At 36.7% G+C, this 21,158-nt stretch overlaps 1 protein-coding gene across 2 annotated transcripts in view; it reads right to left on the reverse strand.

Moving 5' to 3' along the window:
- Positions 1-21,158, reverse strand: part of ARSK (arylsulfatase family member K) — a 56,817-nt gene that overhangs the window by 13,076 nt on the left and 22,583 nt on the right. For both annotated transcript variants that reach the window (XM_072606099.1, XM_072606100.1), the window contains 3 exons: positions 10,350-10,632; positions 8,082-8,253; positions 5,865-6,089 (listed from right to left, as the gene is read on the reverse strand). In XM_072606099.1, the coding sequence (XP_072462200.1) occupies positions 5,865-6,089; positions 8,082-8,253; positions 10,350-10,632 (680 nt within the window). The remainder of the gene's footprint in view (positions 1-5,864; positions 6,090-8,081; positions 8,254-10,349; positions 10,633-21,158) is intronic.

Consider the following 21,158-nt stretch of genomic DNA (forward strand, 5'->3'; position numbering starts at 1 on the left):
CTTAACCTCTCAGTGTTTCCAGGCTATTTTCTAATTTCTGTATAAATTACAGATAAGTTGATGATTGAGTGGAGGGAACTTTGATACCAGGATTTTCCCATACTGATGAACTCATGGCCCCAAATTTTTAAAAATTGTATGCATGAAAGACGATAGGTAATTTTGACTACCTTCTTATTCACCTTAGTAGTTCTACTTTAGATCATTAGTTTGGACTCCATAAAATTTAGGATATGGCATCTAACACTAGTCAAGGCCACAGACATTAGACAAAGAGAATTTAAAAATGCATATTACTTGTAACTGAGCACATTTTTATGACTAATTGCATTGTCATTGTAGAATCATACTTCCATAATGCAAAATCAGTTGGATTTCCTATGAAGGACCCATGAAGTGAATCAAGTTTCTAGGTTAAGGACTTGCTCAACAGTGCCAACTGCTGCGGAGAGGTTAAGGATGAGAACAGAGAAGAGGGAACTGGATTCAAGTAATCAAAAGATTACAGGTGGCCTTTCAGAGAGTCGATCAGTGACTTTAATCCAGACATTTAGAAAATTATTTTCTTCAACATCCATAACTACAGTGAGACTTGCACTGCAGGTTTCTATGTCTACTGTTTCATTTAAGGAGGTACAGATAGATGTACACATTACTCATGTCACTGCAACAGAATGTAGTATCGTTCTCTCCTTCTATTCTGTACTTTAAAGGAAGCCCACAGATATCTGGAGATTTCCTTAGGATTTTTACAGCTAGCTACAATGGAAAGTCTTTCTTCCTTTTTACCCAACTCCCTCTCTTTGTTCCCTAACACTTGAATCTTGTGGTCAAAGAAAAAGTCATTTGGAACTGTCCAAAAGTGGAACGAGTATGTTTGAGACACAGTGGTACTCTGCACTGGTTGTATTAACTCGTCATTTCTGTTCCAAATATGAGATTCTATGATTCTCACAGGATAAGAAATTGTGGAGTAGCTGCGATAGATGTCAATGGAGGGACTGAAGACTACAGTGAAATCGCAAAATGATTTATATAGTCCTCTGAAATCTTTGTAAAGGAAACCGACATATCATCATAGGTGGCCAAAGTTTATCTTATTATTTCCATATTTTTTGGTGAGAATAGTTTATATAATACATACTCTTGTTAACGGTGTCTAATGGTATTAGGAAAGGAAGGTATATACATGAGAATCTTCTCATTTAAAAAAAGAACTCAGTAAAAAATAAATTTAAAAACTGATCACATAAACTTCCCAAGGATAAAGATAAAAGCATATTTGATTGAAAAGTTGCTTAGAGATATCAGCAGAAAATGACTAGGAAGGGTTTTAAAATAAAGAAAAGTTTTAAAAATAAATAGGTTTTACCAATAAAAGAGCACTGGTCACTCTAAAAGACAGCAAGTCTTGGAACACCATATATCGAGGAGCAAAAGCACTGGGCCTCCAGCTGAAAACATCATACCCAGCAAAACTAAGCATAATTCTGAATGGAAAAGATGGACAGTTGATCAATTCTCAGACTTTTGGGACTCTTTTTAAAATAATCCTGAACTCAATAGAAGATTTGACATACAAGAGTCAAGAGAAATATAAGGTACATACCAATGACCAATGACAAGAGACTTAATAAGGATAGAATGTTGTATGGAAAATGTCAAACCTATGTCTAAGATTCTACTAGTAATTAGGTAGCTTATAAGAAAAATTGAGCATGACAGGACTTTAAAAAGTACAGCCACTCAAGAGCAGCTAAAAGAGCAATTATCTTATACAAATGAGGGGCAAGAGGAAGAAACCACACAGAGTAATTATACAGGGGAGGAGGGCTGTTAGTTCTGGAAACCTACTTTCTTTCATCGGGAATGGGTTTAAGAGGGGAAAATACATATACATTTAGAAGAGTATAAAAGTCTTCTAAATTTAAAAAAGAAATGAAACTCTAAGGGGACAGGGAGCAGGGAGAGGATAAAGGAAGGATCTTTAGATGTGAAGGTGAGGGAACAGGTTAAAAGGGAAGTATAGAAGGGTGTTTAGATTTAAGGGAATGGGAGGATAAAGGGAGAGATTGCTGGCGCGGGGGTACGTTAAGTAATAGGAGGGCAAGGTAGCAGGTAGAAGTAAAGTAGAGTAGTTAGAAAGACAGGAAAAAAGGAGATGTGTACAAACAAAAAAATAAGGTTAGGAACAGAATCTCTCAGGAAAAGCATATGTTTATATATGTATATATGTATGTATATGTGTTATATATTGATACCTACATATAAATATATCCATGCTCAATTGTGGCCTTGGGGTGGAAGGTAGGGGGAGGAAAGGGGAAAAAAGGACAAAGTAAAAAAATGTACAGCAGAGAACAAAAGAAAGCCTACAACGAAGTAAAGAAAAGATGGTCCGCTTTCCACTGAACACATAGGATTTAATATATAGGATTTCTGGAAATGATAAGTTATTGTTACGTATTCTAAATCCTCCATGTTCTGCTGTGCACATGATATTTTTCCTTTTCTTGTTTTATATTTAAGTTCATATTGTTTCTTTTTCTTTCCTTATTATGTATTTAAGTTTTAGTATTTGTCTAAAATAAAAAAATTTAAAAAAACAAAAGGAAGGACATACGTAAAAAGAATAAAATACCCAAAACATGATTTGAAAGCAGGACAAAATAAAGGGTAAGGATTAAAACATTTTAAAAAGACTAAAAACCACCAGAAAATTCAGAAGTTTTACAATGGATTCTATATTACTTGAGAACCTAATTCAGAAGGCAAAAGATGTATTTAAATTTTTTTAAAAAATCATCAAGTATTCATTGTTTACTATGAATCAGGGATTATGTTATATTAACAGTAAGTCTGGAAATATCATCTTCAGAAATGAGAGAGAATTTTGAAAGACAGCATGATGTGCATATGTTCCCAAAGTAGGTGATACTACCCTCTGAGGGGCTCTGAAACGATTCAGGGAGGACTGTAGTATTCTTGGATGCAATTGGGGGGGTGGGCATTGAGTAAAAAGAAGGGGGCAGTGGAAGCATAAGGAAAGAAGAGAATTTTGAAAAACTGTTCCTACATGTTTCATCTGTTGTGTAACAGAGTTAAAGCTGTAATGATTACATTATTTTCCAAATAAACATACAAAATGCAAATTATAACCATTCAGTAGTCAAGTCTGCTGATGGTCTTAACAAGTAAGTGTTGGCAGGTGAGTGTGTGGTGCCTTGTCGGGAAGTCCAGCATGCATCAGCAGGAATATGTGCATGTAATGACATTTACAATACCATACTACATAGTTACCTGATACAATAGTGTGTCAAAATTTCAATGCAGAAAAAAACCCATAAATTTGCAATAAATTATTAAATTTAAGGTGCATCATTTAAAAATATTTTTTTGAAAGGATGCAAATTTAAAAAAAAACCTGTTAAACAGTTAAAGAAAGTGTTTTCCAGGGGGATGCTGAGAAATTTTTTTTTTTGAAAAGTGGGCAGTAGGCCAAATAAGTTTGGAAACCTCTGGTGTAGTGGATAGAGAGCTAGCCAAGAAGATCTCAGCTCAACTCTAGTAAGTCACTTAACTTTTCAAAGCTCTGGGGAATTCTCTGAGACTATAAATTGCAGAGAAGATAGTAGAAGGAATTTCCTCATCTGGGAGTTCTGTATGCCAATGGAAAAAAAGGTACCACACCTATCCTTAAATTCCTAATTAATATCCTTTACATTCAAGGATGATGTATGTATACATTTTATTATTCTTACCTCCAAATGAGCAAATGCTCATTTTGGAATGTTGCTAGTCTAGATTCAGGAATATATTGCAAGGGTAGGAAGCCAATGCTGTAGCAAATTATGCAGAAGCATCTAAAGCAAAGATTCTTAACTTTTTTTGTGTTATGAACCTCTCTGACAGTTTGCTGACATCTAGGCACACTTCAGAATAATTTCTTAAATACATAAAGTATATTGGATTTAAAGGAAAAGCAATTAAACTGAAATCTAGTTCTCAAAATATTAAAAAAGCAAGTTCATGGACTCTAGATCAAGAATTCTTAAAGATGACAGTCTCCCTCAGTAGAATGTAATCTCCTGAAGTGCAGAGACTGTTTTGCTTTTGTATTTGCACCTCTAGTGCCTAGCATTGTGTATGACACATAGCAGCTGCTTAATAAAACTAATTGTTATCATTAGACTCATGACAGGAAAAAAAGACAACTAAAAAGCAGTATGACATGAAAGTGCAATGAGAGAGAAGGTGAAGCAGTTCGGAAAGATGATTACAGAGGAGGGCACGGTGACATTTGTGGGCTCTAGAAATTACTTTACATTTTATAATTTTATAATCCTCTCTCTCAGACCATTGTAATCATCTCCTGATCACCTCTTGGTCTCCCTGCCTTACACCTCTCCTCTCCAATCCATTTTCCACACAGCTGCCAGTGATATCACCAAGCACAGGGCTGACCATGTCACTACCCTAATCAAGAATCTCGAATCTCGAGCGGCTCCTTCTTGATGCCCTTATGGAAGCCTATAGAACTGAGGCCTTATAAAATAATAAGAATTAGAATATGTTATATAATGTAAGAATTAATATTTTAACAGTGTTCTGTTCTGATGTCCTTGGTCTTCTTTGAATGAACACCTGATCAGTCTCTGTTGAATGGAACACAGAATCAAAATAGAGAGTAGATATAATTCTCTAAAAAAGGCATATCTTCATGTAGATCATCAAACAGGGTTAATGGTAGATGGACTAAGAGTAACAATTTTTCTTATTGATCTAAGGAAAAGAGGTATCCTTTCTGTCTACCAGTGACCAGACTGAAGGAAGCAGTCTTTAGAGGGAATAGTTAGTTTCTGGAAATCTTTTCCATGGTTATGTGCTGACCTCCACACTAATATTTAGTAATTCTAAAAACTCTTAAATGAATGTTTTGCTATTGCCATACGATTCCATCTTTTCCACAATTACTATAAAATGTGAATTAGAAAGTGTGTGTGTGTGTGTGTGTATGTATGTGTGTGTGTGTGTGTGTGTGTGTGTGTGTGTGTGTGTTTTGACAGGGAGAGCAGGGAACTCTTTTCTTTTTAGCATGAAGAACTCTGCTGGTAAGAATCTCTTTCCAAGTAGATGCTTCACATTTAAAAAATAATGTGACTTTGTATGATTTGGTTAAAATGCAAGGGAATACTCCTCCCCACTTCAAAATCTAGCACTAGCCTACTTTCCAGGTTTATTATACAGTGCTCCCCTTCATGCATTATTCCAGACCAAACTGGATTTCCTGTTAGTCCTCACACACAAGAATCTGTATGCCATCTCCATGCCTACATACAGGTTATCTCTCAGGCTTGGAATGTACTCTCTTCTTACCTCTTCTAATAAATTCCTCGCTTTTTCCAAGTGCCACCTCTTATATAAAGTCTTTGCTGAATCCTTTCAGCAGTTACTCTCCTGCACCCCCGGTATCACCTTGTTTTACTTGGTATTTAGGTAACATCTACTTCTATGGGTATGTATTGATTGCCCCAGTGGAACATGAGCTCCTTGAAGGCAGAGACTTGCATTTTATCTTTGTATACCCAGAACCTAGGGGCACACAGGAGGTTACTAATAAATGCTTACTGACCATCTGATGGTTCTATGACTCATGGAATATTTTGAAGGAAAAGGAATTAATTTTAAGGAGTGAAGAGCAGAAGGATTCATTTTATTTTTCATAAAGTTGAGTCATAAACATTCAATCAAAGTTACTGACAAGCCAGCAAGAGCTGCTGTGGCACACATTCTTGTCCCATCATCTTCCTAAGCCACACAACAGTGATAAAAGTTCATACTTCAGACAGAATCACACAACTTACCTAGGAGAGTGGGGTGAATATCTACAAGAGAGACCACATCTGGGACGTGGAGGTTTGCTTTGATACCAGGCCCCATCATCAGAAGAGGAATGTGGGAACTTGCTTCATACATACTCATTTTATAGAACTGGCGATGGTCCATGGCCAGCTCACCATGGTCAGAGGTGAATATAACAGTAGTCTTTTGAAGAAGATTTAACTGGTGAAGAGTCAAAATAATTTCACCTATTGGAAAAGGAACAAGCTATTATAACCAAAAAAAGGGTGACTACATATGCATGTATATGTGTATATATGTGTGTGTATATATACACACACATATGTATACATACATACATACATACATATATGAAACGTATACACACACATATTCAAATGAATTTTTTACCTCTTTCACTTTGGACCTTTTGCTGAATGATACAGACAGCAACCCCTCCATGCCTGACAATCCTGTGCACCCCTTGCTTCTATCCAACCAGAAGTTCATCATAAGGGGTTCACCCAATGTGCTGGAGACATTTCTTGCTTTTTCTCTATGTCTACCCATCCTCTTTTACCTTTAACATGTCACTACCTCATTTTTTCTTCCTATAACATAATTCTTTGATGGTATCTTTTTCTTCAGTTCTACTTCAGAGTTTACTAAACCTCACTGGTTATATGTCATAGCCTGCTCACATCCATCGTATGTACTGTATTAAGTGCTGAAGATGCAAATGTGGAAGTGCAAGACAGTTGTTGCCCTCATGGAACTTTCTTCATTACTTAGTCTTTCTTATGTGGATGATCAGATCAAACTTTTTTGAGTGGTTACAGATCTAAGTACTAAGAATCCTATGGGCAAATATTATTTTCTCTATTCTTGCCTTGTATAGATTTGTGGAGAAGTAGTGAATATATTGATTTATGTTACAGCCAACCACTATAAAGCTGTGAGAGCTTACTGTAATATCACCTAGCACATACTTATAACATTATTCCTGTAAAATAAATGATATAATAATGTTTTGCCCAAAATGATAAAGGGTGTCAGGTAGAATATGCCTATACATAATTGACAGCAGCGCCACAGCTGAGAGATACCAGTCATGTTTACCACTGCCAATGCTAAAACTGCATATGGTAACACAGGCTGCATTAAAAAAAAAGGAGACGACTGCTTTGTCACAGCTGAGTGCTGTGTTGAAGGAAGGCTACTCTATTTTGCCATTATAAAGATCTTACTGAAATAATCCAAAGCATAATAAAGAGAATTCTGGACTTGTAGTCAAGAAGACCTGACTTTACTTTCCGTCTAAGATGCCTAACTGGTGTGTGACCTTTGGCCAGTCATTTCTCTTCGTCTGAGAGATGGTTTAGAGCTCTATCGGAAGAAGGATTTTCCAAAGCAATGAAATCACATGTCCTTACTGTGCTATCTTAATTTTATTAACATATTGCCCTCAAAATAATTCTCATTGTAAAATGCTAGTTTAACCATTAAATTCCAAGCTCCTAGATTTTATTAATATTCTACTACTGGCAAAAACTTCCTGCCCCTTCCTGTTACCTCCTTAAAAAGGATTAGAGTTCAGTCTTCGTAGCCTGAGAATGTGATAACCACAGACAGATTAATTCCAAACTGCAAAGCAAATACTTTCCTGATATGTTACCAATTGAAGATTACTTTATTTTTGAGCTGGCCTTGAACCAAGATGAATGTAAAAAATCTGTTCCAGCTATAGATTAGTCTTGGTTGCTAGAATACTAGGTAAATGGAACAGTTCTGGAGCCACCTGGATATTAAGAATTTGACAAAAGGCGGACCTAGGCTTTTAGGACTGATTCTATATCTTAGAACTGAGGCTGTCTTTGAAATGCCCTGTCATTTGCCTACCCACGTTTGGCTCATGCCCAAAAGTCGGCCTTCTCATCCAAAAAATTTGTCTTAAGCAGATGGTAGCCTTCTTTGATCTCTCCTTAATGTTTGAATAAACTGAATTATCTTCCAAGTTATTTTATCAACTGATAATTGAGATATGCAAAGGTTTATTCCACAACTAATCATATGTCTTCCAATCTTTCTGCGCATCAAGTATGCTGTCTCTAAGCAACTGCTGTATGAACATCCTTGAGTAATTTTCTACAAGTCACTAAAGCCAGCCTGAATCACAGCCAGTTAGAAAAACAACATTATTCTTCTTTTCTATGTAATTGCTTATTAATTATACCACCTACCAAGCATGGCATCTGTCTCAGCACACATAGCATAATAAAATGCTCTAATGTCTCTAATTTCTTTCTTTGTGAACTGCCCAGTACAGTTTTTAGTGTAGGAAGAATAATAATCTACAGGGTGCATTTCTGACAGAGAAGACCATTTTGGAATTTTGATAGCTTTATAAAAAACCTAAAAAATAGAGAGAAAATTCAGTTATATAAAGGTAAGAGTTATATGTTTTTACATATTATAAATGCCAACCTACAGTTTCTAATTAAGGATGGTGAGCAAAGATTTGCCACAAAGGACTTAAAACAAATATTTAACCAATTAAATATGGAAATTATGTACCAATTGATTTATCTGACATTTAAGTTACTGTACATTTGTACATGTAGAATGAGACATTTCTGAAAAATTACTTTAAAAGCTGTATAACCCAATTGAAATTCTCATAATTACATGCTAACAGAGAAACTCTAAGTGGTACAAAAAAAGAAAACCAACAGTTCAGTATGGTGGTAAGACTTAAAAATCAACGCTGGTGTAAGTCGGAGATATCAGCACGAGGAAGGAAATAATTTTATCTCAGCTCTTCTCCTTTCTCTTCCTGAAAGCTCAATGGCAGAAATTCACATAGTTCAGGGAGCTATCTAAATATTTATTTAAATAACAGTCATGGTTCACATTTCTACAGGGCTTTAAGTAAAGTTTGCAAAACATTTTCCTTGCAATGGTTTTGTGAGGTAGGGCGCGGGTATTATTGTTCTACTTCACATATACGGAAACTGAGGCTCTGAGGCATGTTAACTGACTTGCTCATGGTTATCCAACTGCCATCAGGTCTCTTGACTTTAAGTCCAGCACTCTTTTCCAACCCACTATGTTGCTTATAAACAAATAGCTTTTTATTTTTATGCTTCCAGGTTTAGCAGACATTTAATCACAGTAAAATACCTTTAACTGTGAAGATTGTATGAAATGATCTCTAGGATAGCACTTTGTAACTATGAAGCACCATATAAGTGTAAACTTATTCTTATCGAAATATATTGAAAAGTGACTTGTGAAGAAGTCTGGAGATATGCTTACTGATTTCTTATATTTACTTAACTCCTTTCATCAGATAACTTTCACTTTTTGCATGAAGGCCCTATTGTTTTCCTCACAGATAAGGCAGCATAGTATGGTAGAGAAAAAGTTGGTCTCAGAGGCAGGAAACCCTACTTCGATCCTGGTGCTATCATAGGACCCTGGGCAAGTGCCCTGACCTCCCTGTACTTTTAGGCACTGGCAGGGCTTCTTAAGCTTCTTCCATTCCTGACCCCTTTTCATGTTTCAGCAACTGTTTGTTCGCATTGCCTGGCCTGAGGGCATGTGCTGTGTAAAGTGCGCATGCTTTGTGTTCAGAACCAAGGCTGCAGTGAAACTGTAGGAAACAATGTGGGCAAGTGCTGACAGAAACACCTAGGATTCATTATGAGTTTGATTTTTAATTAATTTTTGGTTGCTGCACATTCAGAAACCTTCTACTGTTGCCAAAGGATCAAGACCCATAGTTTAAGAAGCATTGTGAGTCTAAGCTAGCATCTAAGACTAGAAGTTTCAGAGAAGGGGCTGTCCTGCACGGTATAGGGGGTTTCCTTTTCTGAAATTTCCTAAAACAATGAAATAACAGGCACAATCTATATTCCTACAGATAAAATGATCTTATGGTAATGCTTTACAATGGCTCACATTAATTTGTTTAAGCTTTACAAAATGTTTGCCTTCTAATAACCCTGTGAGTTATATTGTGCAAATATTATGATCCCTATTTCATAGATGAAGAAGTTTGCTCTAGGACAGTTATGTACCCAAGGTCACACAGAGAACTGGGTCTTGAAAGCAGGGTAAGGGAACCTACAGCCTCAAGGTCCAGGCCACAGGTGGCCTTGAGGCCACAGGTTGCCCACCCCTGCCTTAGGTCTTCTGACTCCCAAGACCAACAGTCTTTCTACAACTATCATGCTTCCTCTGCTTTAGCTGTGAGAACACATATACACAAGGCCATACAACTGAGTTTAATAGAAGAGTTACATTTATTATCGCGAAGCTGCCTCCTTAACTATTACATATTACATGTAATATATATAATATGTTATATATACAATATATATTACATATGAGCCTTTGAATTAGAATACTCATCTTTCATTCCTCTAACCTTGGATGCAAGGAAAAAGAGAATGGAATTCTCAATAAAACATGTGTAAATTAACTTCTGTTTCTGAAGGTATACTTACTTTTTCAAGCCAATAAGGAGATGTCTGGAATGTGGAGGATCCGAAATTTTCCCCTGTATATGGTGATGGATAAGGATGTGGTAAATTTAACCCCAAATAAAGAACAAATGGCTGAGTGAAGTTGATTGCCTCTTTTCTTAACCAGCTTGTTGCTTTGTCTGCATTCTGCCAGTCTTCTTCCATTATCCTTGCTTTGGTCTTATCAGGGATAAGATTAACCACTGGCCTGCCCTCCTGACGAAGCAAGAAATCAACGTCTCTTGTCCATGCTTCCACACGATTGCTGAGGAGAAAAAGCCAGCTTTTCTGTATTTTCCTTTAAAACTCTGCTACCATATATTCAATAAGGAATAATAATAACTATATGGAAAATTATATGTGAAACAAGTTTTGCATTCCATCTTGTTTCTTATGGGAAAATGTGAGATCATAAAAAGCTGTTATACAGCTTACTGCACTGTCAAACTGGAAATTAGGAAAATAGGAAGATCAAGAATTTTATAACATATTTTTCAGGATGACAATGCAATGTTGCTTTAGAGGTACTAATTGTTCCTGTTATTAGTCCAACATATTTATTCACATAAAAAGTGATTTGGAGTCAGTCACTGTTTTTCCTTATTCATTTTATCTGTATTTTGTACTTTTGTTAGAAAAATAAACCACAATATTTCTGATCAATGACACTATAATTTAATTATAACGTGATCCTTATATTTTAATTCTGTCTCATGTATATTCAAATACTTTTATCATTATCTTGATTTTTGATTCTACCTTTTCTGATTTCTAGGGCAATTACAACCCTCTAGTTACATCCTTCTATACCAGTACTGATTTAATTTTGTCCCTGATATTTTCCTACTTAAGCTTTAAAACTTAAGTGGATAAGTGAACTCGCTGAGGTTGTTCTTCCCCCTCCACTGGAACAGATTACAACTCATCTATGTGTTCCTGCCCCATGTGATTCTCATTCATGTTCATCACGTTGGAAACCTTTTTATGTTTTCATGTTACTGGTGTGACACACTGTCAATCTTGAAAGCACTGAGGAATCATTTTGTGATATATCTCAGACAAGGGAATATTACTGTGTTATAAGACATGATAAAAGAAACAGTTTTGGAGGAATCTGGGAAGACTTTAATGGGACCAATGCACAGAGAAGACAGCAGAACCAGGGAAACAATTTACCTATTAACAACAATACTGGGAAGAAAAACTCTGAAAGATGTCAGAGCTCTAATCCATGCAGTGATCAAACTCAATAATAGTAACTCTATAAGATAAGATGGACACAAGATAGAGAATAAGATATACATTTTTGGACATGGTCAATGAGAGAATTTCTTTTGCTTGATTGTACCTAGGCAAGGATTTTATTTTTATTTTTTCAATTTTTTTGGAAGGGCAGAATTAGAAAGGAGTGAGGGGATGCCTCTTTCCTCTGTCCCCTATCCCTCCTTCCAAAAGGATCCCCACTGGAATATTTTTTTTAATGTGCAGAAGAGAGGAGGAAGGCTAGAAGGAACCACAAACAAGCAAGATACTTTTGAAACTTACATGCTAAAAATATTAAATACTTAAAAAAAGAGAGGCAAGCTGTACATTATAGAGATTTGTAATTTCATATATAACCTTTTTTTTTTTTTTGCTCTACTATGTATAGGGAAATTGCTGTAGAGGTAATATTCTAACCCTTCTCTAGGCTAGTTGTTCTTTTAAAAGTACTGAGACCATCTCTGAGACTTTGTTGGCTCAAGGGACCAAGGGGAACTGCTGACTTCATTTCCTGAGTGACTTTGAGTGAAAAGAAGGCAAGAGGAGCTGAAGGGGTTCTCAGAGGTTTGACTGGGGGCTCTCAACGATGCTTCCTTAAGCTGAATCAACTCAAGGGGTTCTCAATGCTCATCCTGGTGGAATATCTTCCTCTTGCTATGGCTAAATACATTTCCTTTTCTGAACTCTTGAAATGATCTATGAATGCACATTTTGCTCCAGTATCAAACCTAAATTACCAAGGGACTAGCCTGGTCCAGAAGAGAAATGATAAATTTACTTATTTTTGCTAAGTTTTTGTTAATTTCTTTAAAGTTCAGAATTTTAAACAATTGTCCATCTTGTCTTCTTAATGATAATTTTATCCCTCAGAAAGGAGAAGAACCAGTGACGTGACTTCTTTGGACTTAGGAGTGGAAGTGATGAGAAACCTGAGGAAGTGACCATCCTGCCTCAGAATTTGTCACAAAACAGAGAAAAGTTGGGCATGATTCAACAGATACGAACCCTAGATATGGGGAAAGAAGATTTCAAAGGGCTTAGAGAAAGGATTGATAGATGGACTAAAATTCTATAAGGAGATGTCAGCTTTGGAAGAAGATCACAAAAATGAAATTCTAAAAACACATTTTAGATGAAGAGGAAAAGGATGAATTGCTTAGATACCAATATAGACACACAGCAACTCAACAAGTAAAGCTGTTTTTTATTTTCGTCTCTGTAGCCCCAGTACCTAGCACAGTGCCTGGAACACAGTAGATGTTCAAAAAAATGTTTGTTAGAATTTAAATGGATGACATCTAGGAATGAAGTCTCACTGCAATGACTCAGATACATGCTTGACCTTGTGCCAACATTTTTATCAGCGACTTGGATAAAGACACAGATGGTATGTATGCCTTTCAAATTTGCAGATCATACAAAAGCTGGGAAATACAGCAAAGAGGTAGCTAGGTGGCACAGTGGATAGACTGCAGGACCTGGAGACAAGAAAACCTGAATTCAAAGCTAGCCTCAGACAGTTAATATTTGACCCTGGGCAAGTCACTTAACCTTGACCTCAGTTTCCTCATCTGTAAAATGGGAATAAAACAGCATATACCTACCTCCCAGGATTGCTGTGAAGATAAAATTAGATAATATTTAAAATGCATTTAAAAAATCTTAAAGTACTATATGAATGCTGTTATTATCATTAATAAATAATAACTCCTTGAGATTATAAGATGGAGAGAGAGGTTCCACCTGTATTGGTGGAAAGGGTTTCCACACCTGAGAACTTCCTAGGCCAACAAAATTGCAGGTCTAATTCCTAATACTAGATAGCAATTAGCATCCAACAAATATTCAAAAAATCTAGATAGGCTAGATTACCATGTTAAATCTAACAAAGTGAAATTTAATGGATATGAATGTAAAACTTTACACTTGGGTTCAAGAAATCACTTATACCTACAAGATGAAGGCTATGGGGTTAATTAGGCAGCAGTTTGTCTAAAAAACATTAGTTGATGAGACTGAATATGAATCAATATTGAAAAACAGCATTCAAGATGCCTGCATTAAGACAGGCATGGTACCCAGGATACAGGTTACTGATGGTTCATTGTACTCTGTCCCAATCAGATCACATCTGACACAGTGTTTAGACTTGTTCTGCTCGACCCCAGTGGATAAAACTTGGAGCAATGGGTGGAAGCTGGAAAGGGATAAATTTAGGCTTGATTTAAGGAAATGATTTTCTAATAATTCGAAGTATCCCAAAGTTGAGCAGAGAGTGGGCTCCCCCTCACCGAAGATATTCAAGCAAAAACTTGACTATTTGTCATATGTTGTAGAACGTAGTCTTGCTTGGATATCACTTGGATTTAACGGTCTCTGAGGTGCCTTCCGAGATGGAAATTTCTTAGTTTTGTATGAGGCATAATTTATAGAGACAATTGCCAGTCAAAGGTGTTTGTCACTGTCATTATTTTATTTGTGGTACAAACAGAAGAATTTACATTCTCACCCATTTAAAAATTAAATAGTTTAACTGCTTCAGTTTGCTTGTTGTTAGTATGATTTTAATTTTAATATTTATAATATTATGGAAAAATAAAAAATAATAGAGAAATGGTGACATAAGCAGTGGCTGGCCTAATAAGCCAGCCCATCAGTCAGTCAATAAGCATTTATCAAGTGCTCACAACAAGTCAGGTACTGTATTAAGTGCTAGGGATACACAGAAAAACAAAAGCATGGTCTCTGCCTTCAAGGAGCTAACACTTAATGAAGGACACCACATGCAAATAACTGTATATATAATATATATACAGTGCCTATGGAAGACGCGAGAAACTGCATGCAGAATCCTGTTCCCACAAAAAGGTAAGTCAGCAAAGTTATTGGAACAGGACAGGGAGCGAGCTGTAAAACCACAAAGATCGTCAGAGTTAAAGTAATTAGATGAAGCAGAAACTGTTCAGAAACTAGCCCGATTGAAACTGGACTTGCGGTTAAATCACAATATTATAATAATAAATGAAGATGGAGAATAAGGAGAGGACATGGTTGTATAAAACTGACTGCTAAACTCTGCACAGGGTGTGGCTATCCATAGGCCACCCAACCTGCAAGTTCCTATTAAAGTTCCATCCTTTCCTGACTTCCACCATCAGTGGTGCTCTTTCTACAGCGAGCAAGTTTCTCCCAATGATAACTATAGAATGAAAGCACTAGTAGTGGTGGGAACCAGCACTCAGTGAAGGAGACACCATGCAGATAACTGTACATACAATATATATGCAGTGCATATGGAAGATAATCAAAGAAGGAAAGCTCTAGCAGTAGTGGACATAGGAGAAAATCTACAGAAGGCAGCATTTGAGCTGAGTCTTAAAGGAAGGCAGGGAAGCCGGGAGGCAGAGGTGAGGAGGGAATGCTGCTTTGGAACAAGGTCAGTGTCATTAGACTTCAGCGTGTGTCAAGGGGAATAAAGCGTCCTTTAAGGAAAATGGAAGGAGGAAGTGGCCTAATGCCAAATAGAGGATTTTATATCTGATCCTGGAGGTAACAGGGAGCCACTGAAGTTTACTGAATCAGAGGGTGAGAGGATCAGATTGACTCTTTAGGAAAATCACTTTGGCAGCTCAGTGAAGAATGGATGAAGTGGGAGGGGCTAGAGACAGGCAAACTCATCAGCAGGATATTACAACAGTGAAGGTATGAGGTAAGATGAGGGCATCTTTGAGAGATGAAGGTAGAGATGACAAGATATGACAACAGACTTAATATGTGTACACAAATGAAGAGTTACAGATGACATCTGGATTCCGGCTTGGGTGACTGGGATGGTGGTGGTGCCCTTGACAGAAGTTCAGAGAAGGAGATGTTCAGAAGAGGAGTTGCTTTTTGAGGAAAAGATAATGAGTTTTATTTTGGACACAATGAGTTGGAAATACCTATAGGATACCCAGCTTGAGATATCTAAAAGGCAGTTACAGATATAAAAATGGAAATCAGGAGAGATGACAGTTGGATATACAAAATCTGGGATCAGCTGCATATAGATGATAACTGAATCGATGGTGGTGGGGTTTGATAAGATCACCAATCAAGACAGTCTAGAGGAAAAAGAGGAGAGGGACCAGGAAAGAACCTTGGTAAACACCCATGTTAAGTGAGTCTGGATACTGGATATTCCAAAAGGCAAAAGATTAAAGCTTACAACCAAGAATAACTTATACAACAAAAATAAGTATAATCCAATAGAGGAAAAATGGACCTGAATGAAATAGAGGACTTTTAAGCATTCTTGAAGAAAAGATGAAGTAAAAATGCTAAAAAGTAAACACAGGTGTCAAGAAAAACATAAAAGGCAAATATGTTTGACCATCTATAAAGGAATACATGAACGTGAAATGTCAGAAACATTCTAATGGAGAAAAAACAAGTATCTCCTCTGAAACCTAATATCATCAAGGGTCGTAGAGGAAGGGGAGGGGAACTCATTAACTCATATAATCTAGTAGAAGACTGTATAGATCAGGAGGAAGAAATAGGGGAGCCAGCAATATCTTTTATCTTTGAAAACAATGTTTAACTTTATGAGGAAGCTAATTTAGGGGCAATGTTCTACCTCCTAATTTGGGGTATAACATTCTAGCAGCTTCTACCATTTCTCACTTTTGCAGAACAATTTTGTGTAATGTCATTTGATATTTAGATATTTTTCTTGGCTGCTTGTAAAATCAACTCCTTGTTATTATATTCTTGAAGTCTTACTAAATTTTCTCATTTGTGAAATTGGTGAGAGAATGGAGGTATGGAGACTGCTAAGGTCCCTCTTGGCTCTTAATCTATGGTCTTATTATGTAAAGTCAGTAAGGATTCTATGAATAAGAAATAACATGCATCAGTATTTTCTACTAAAGAAAAATTCTTCCAACAGAAGTTAGAGTTTCTTTCCTTGTGAAATTCGTCCTCGCAAAATCTCTTGGAGGTGTAGAATGGACACAGTGCATATTAGCCCTCTTGTCTTTACACCCAGCCAAAATAAGTTTCTGACTTGGATCACTCCTACCATTTGTCACCTTCTAGCCTACACACATGCTGCTGAATGAAGGTAGAGAAAATTCTGCTACCATTCTAACTGTGCCCACTACAAATTTATGTTATATAATCTCAACTGGGCCCTCACTGCTGCTAGGCAATCACTATCTCACTCTACATAGCCATTCTTCTCTCCTCAAAGATTCCATAGCTGTCCCTTCCCTGACTCTCTCAGTTGAGAACCTTGCTTCATATTTCACAGAAAAAATTGAGTCCATTCTCTCCTCTTCTTCATCTATTACTCAGATGACTTCTACCATGCTCTTCTCCTTCATCCCTGTCTCACATAATACAATGGTTTTACTCCTCTACTAAGGAATCCCTGTATTTGTTTGAGTCTGATCCAACAGGTTACTCCCTCTGTTGTTCCCCCTTTCTCACTTATTTTCCATCTCTCTCTCTCTCTCTCTCTCTCTCTCTCTCTCGGCTGATTTGCTACTGCCTACAAACATGCCCATCCCCTAGCCTGAAAAAACTCTTGTTTGATCCTTGTGTCCCTGCTAACTATGGTTCTATTTTTTTCCTGTCCTTTGTAGCTAAATTCTTCAAAAAGGCTGTCTACAATAGATGCCTCCATTTTCTTTCATCTCACTCTCTTTTTAACCTCTTACAATCTGACTTCTGAACTTATTATTCCTCCAAGGCACACACATGTTTCTATCCCAAACACTACATATGATAAAAGTTCAATTTCTTATACAGTTCTCTTCCCTATCATTCTTTGTCTCTTGAAATGTTTATTATTGCATTCACAATAAAAAAGAAAAAAAATTTAAAAACTGTCATGTCCACTAAAGTCTATTGCTTTTATTTCTTTTGACATGGCTAGATTACTGAAAAGTGTAGCACTTGTTCTTATTCACTCTCTCAGGTCTTCATCTGTAGGTTTGCAGGTGGAATCCCTAGAGGGAGATTATGTGAGATTTTAGGGGTTGCCCTATGAAAATGCATTACTAAAACTACAGCTCACAAGTCCTCAATGGTATGTTTCCTCTTAACAGGCAGTCAGTAGACACAGTTAGCTCTACGCAAAAATGGCATAGCAAACAGGTAGTGATAAAACTTCCCCCTCATAAAGATGGCGTGCATTCTTCCTCAAGTATAATTAGGATCCATGGGAAGAGGGGGCACAGACTTAAGAGTATAATGGTAGTGAAGTAGATATATAGGCAACATGTGTAGCTAAGATCACCCATACCTCCCGGACTGTAGGATCTCACGGTCCTTTCTCTCTCCTAGTTGTCCTCTTGCTGCTTCCCTTTAGGCAAATTCCCCCTGAGTGTATATTTCAGCTGGGCTCCTAGAATCTGTGCATCTTCACACCTGAACTCTCAATTTCTATGACTAGTTCTCCTTTGAGTACATGGTTGAACCTCTTCCTGGTTACCAGAGATTTCATTCCTTGAAGTGATTTCCTGTCTTGAACAACTATCTGTGTCTATAGGTATCCTCCTGGATTTGGTGTCTCCTGCTAATCAAGCAGCTCTGGGTCAAAGTGCTCTGGATGACATTTGGAAGTCAGAGAGGAATGAGGAAAGGGAATCCCATCTTTCCCTCCAAGAGTGATTTCCTCTCTGTGGCTGGGCTCTTCCTCAACTTAAGGCTCCTGCCTTAACTGTCTTTCAAGTATGGTAAGCTCCAGTGTCAAACCGACACAGGGCACAAATGTATCTTTATAATTATCTGTCCCTAATCTATGATTACAGCCTGGGCTTCCTGGACTGGAGAGATGGTCAGAGACCAATTCCCCTCACTAGCACTGCCTCCCAATTTTGTCTTCTTGGAATACTAATTCTGATGAGCAAATTCTGTGGTTTTCTTTCCGCCAAAACATCTTTGACCACATCCTCCATTCTTCCACTTTCTCAGATAAATAGTAACATTGGAAGAAGTAAAAAAGGGATGTCTTAAAATTTTAAAAAGCGAGGAGTACTTTTGAAAACAGCACTGTAAATGGGAGTCTAAGGTTCAAAATCAAATACAGGATATTTTGGAATTTCTAGAGAAAAATAAAGTAGACACTAAGATAAAAGGAAAAAATAGGAATGTCATGAGAAAATTCATATGCTAATGATATTTTGCCTTTTAAAATATTAAAAATATGAAATTACATATGTGTCAGAAATGTTTTTGAATGACACTGTTTCCAGGGAAATATGTTAACTTGCAACAGGCCAGTCTCTTTGCATCAAGTCTCTCCCCACTTTGGTTGATCCTTCTCTCAGTTACCAAAGTAATCTTCCTAAAGCACAGGTCAGACCATATCTCCTTTATTCAGTCATCTCTAGTGGTTCCCCATTACCTCTAGAATCAAATGTAAAATCCTCCGTTTGGCTTTTAAAGCCCTTAATAACCTTGCCCTTTCCTTCCACTGCAGTTTTCTTACACCTCACTTCTTTCCCCATACCCTACAATCCAGTGACCTTGGTCTCCTTGCAATTACTTGAACAAAAAATATCTCCCAACTTGGGGAATTTTTACTGGTTGTCCACCATGCTTGGAATTCTCTCTCTCCTTATTTTCAATTCCTGGCTCCCTAGGTTTTCTTTAATTCTCAGCTAAAATTTTACCTTTTATAAGAAGCCTTTCCTTGTTTCTCTAATGCTAGTATCTTCCCTCAGAGGTTATCTCCAATTTATCTTGAATACATATATATAAGATGTACATATTACATAATACATATTTATTTCCATTGAAAATATTCATAAACATTTTGGACATATATATAATTTCACATTTAGTAGTTTAGAAGGTAAAATATCACTAGCATATGAATTTTCTCATGAAACCCCTATTTACATCACCAAAATACATTTTGAGAAGCTCTCCCTATGCATATTCTTTCACTGTTCCCCTTTTCTTTTCCCCTTGCCTAGGAAAGGCTGATGTAGGATACCCAGCTAAGTCAAGGTAAATGCTAAAATAATATAACTAGGCTCTATCCCTATAGGGATACAGGCAGACAGTTTTTTTAAAAAAAATGTAGAGTGGTAACCTTATGAAATTCATTAGCATAAAAATATAAATGAATCAGGAAGTGATATGTATCATTTATAGATGACAGGTCTATACAGAGCCATAAAAACTGAGCCTGGGTTTTTACAGTGGCAAATCAATGAATTGAAATGTATTGTGTATCCCTTATTACAAAACATTGCATTAAATAATTTTTTCCTCAATAATTTGAAATGGCATACAGAAACCTCACGAGATGATTCAGCATATTCATATAATCTTTGTAGGACTGTGTTAATAACAGCAACCCTGACCCACTTATTGAGACAAATGACTGTGTGGGTACATAAAGGAGTCATGTAACTCATCTTCGCAGCTAACTTCTCTTCCTCCTAATTCCGGGTTGAAGATGAATAAATGAAAATATAATTACCTTATGCCAGAAAACCACCAAGACAAAAGTGGATCTTTTGTTTTATATTGCTATCACAAACCTCTTAAAAGTTTTTTTTCATTATGAACTTGACAAACACCAAATAAAATGGGCATTTCGAAATACAAAGTAGAACAGAAAAAAAGATTTATCTCAGAACCGCTAACATGCAAGTAACAAGTTCTGAAGTTGGCCACTATGAAATTAGAAATATATGTATGTATGTATATATGTGAATGAAATACTTCAATAGTTCAACGTAAATATATAGTACCAGGATAATGGCATCACACAGTCTTATGAAAAGAATACTAGATCTGGAATCAGAGGACCTAACATTTCAATCTTGACTCTGCTACTTTCTATATGTATTAATCTGGGCAATTCACCAAACCTATTTGGGCCTCAGTTTCTTAGTTTCTAAAATGAGGGAGGTTGAATGAAATTATCTCTAAAGCCTTGTCCGGCTCTTGATACTATGATATTCTAAACTGGTGGAATACAAGACTAAGATTATTCAGAGCAATTACTCTAGTTAGCTTATACCCTTTAAATCTTCACAAAAATCATTTATTTTCTATTAAAAATAGGGAGGGCGAATCCTTTCCTCAATTTGGATCCTTTCCAAGTTTATCGTACAATTGAAGAAAACTACAAAATGTCCATTTTTACAAAGTCTGGTTCAATAAGTTCTCTTATCCTTATAAAAATCAGGGCATATTTTAATTTGATTTGTACCTGGGCATCAACGTTACTATTATGACTTGCTCCTCTACCTGAGATCTAGCAACTTCAAAAGTTTTATTTTACTACTATTTTCCTTCCAGTGGGAAACCTCCTCCCCTCCCCCTTTTTAAAACTAAATAGTATGAAGAGGATATATCAAGGTCATACAATCACACTGACAGGTGAGGCCATTGTATTTTGACTCTTCCTATGGAGGGTTTGGCTGCCTTGATGACAGGACCTGTGTACTTATGAAGACATTCACAATTCACTAAGGATGAGTGTTTATGCCCTTAGTGGTCAGTAGATTATTTTACTGGCTC

Source organism: Notamacropus eugenii, chromosome 4 (assembly GCF_028372415.1).
Source record: "Notamacropus eugenii isolate mMacEug1 chromosome 4, mMacEug1.pri_v2, whole genome shotgun sequence".
In the NCBI taxonomy this organism is placed as follows: Eukaryota; Metazoa; Chordata; class Mammalia; order Diprotodontia; family Macropodidae; genus Notamacropus; species Notamacropus eugenii.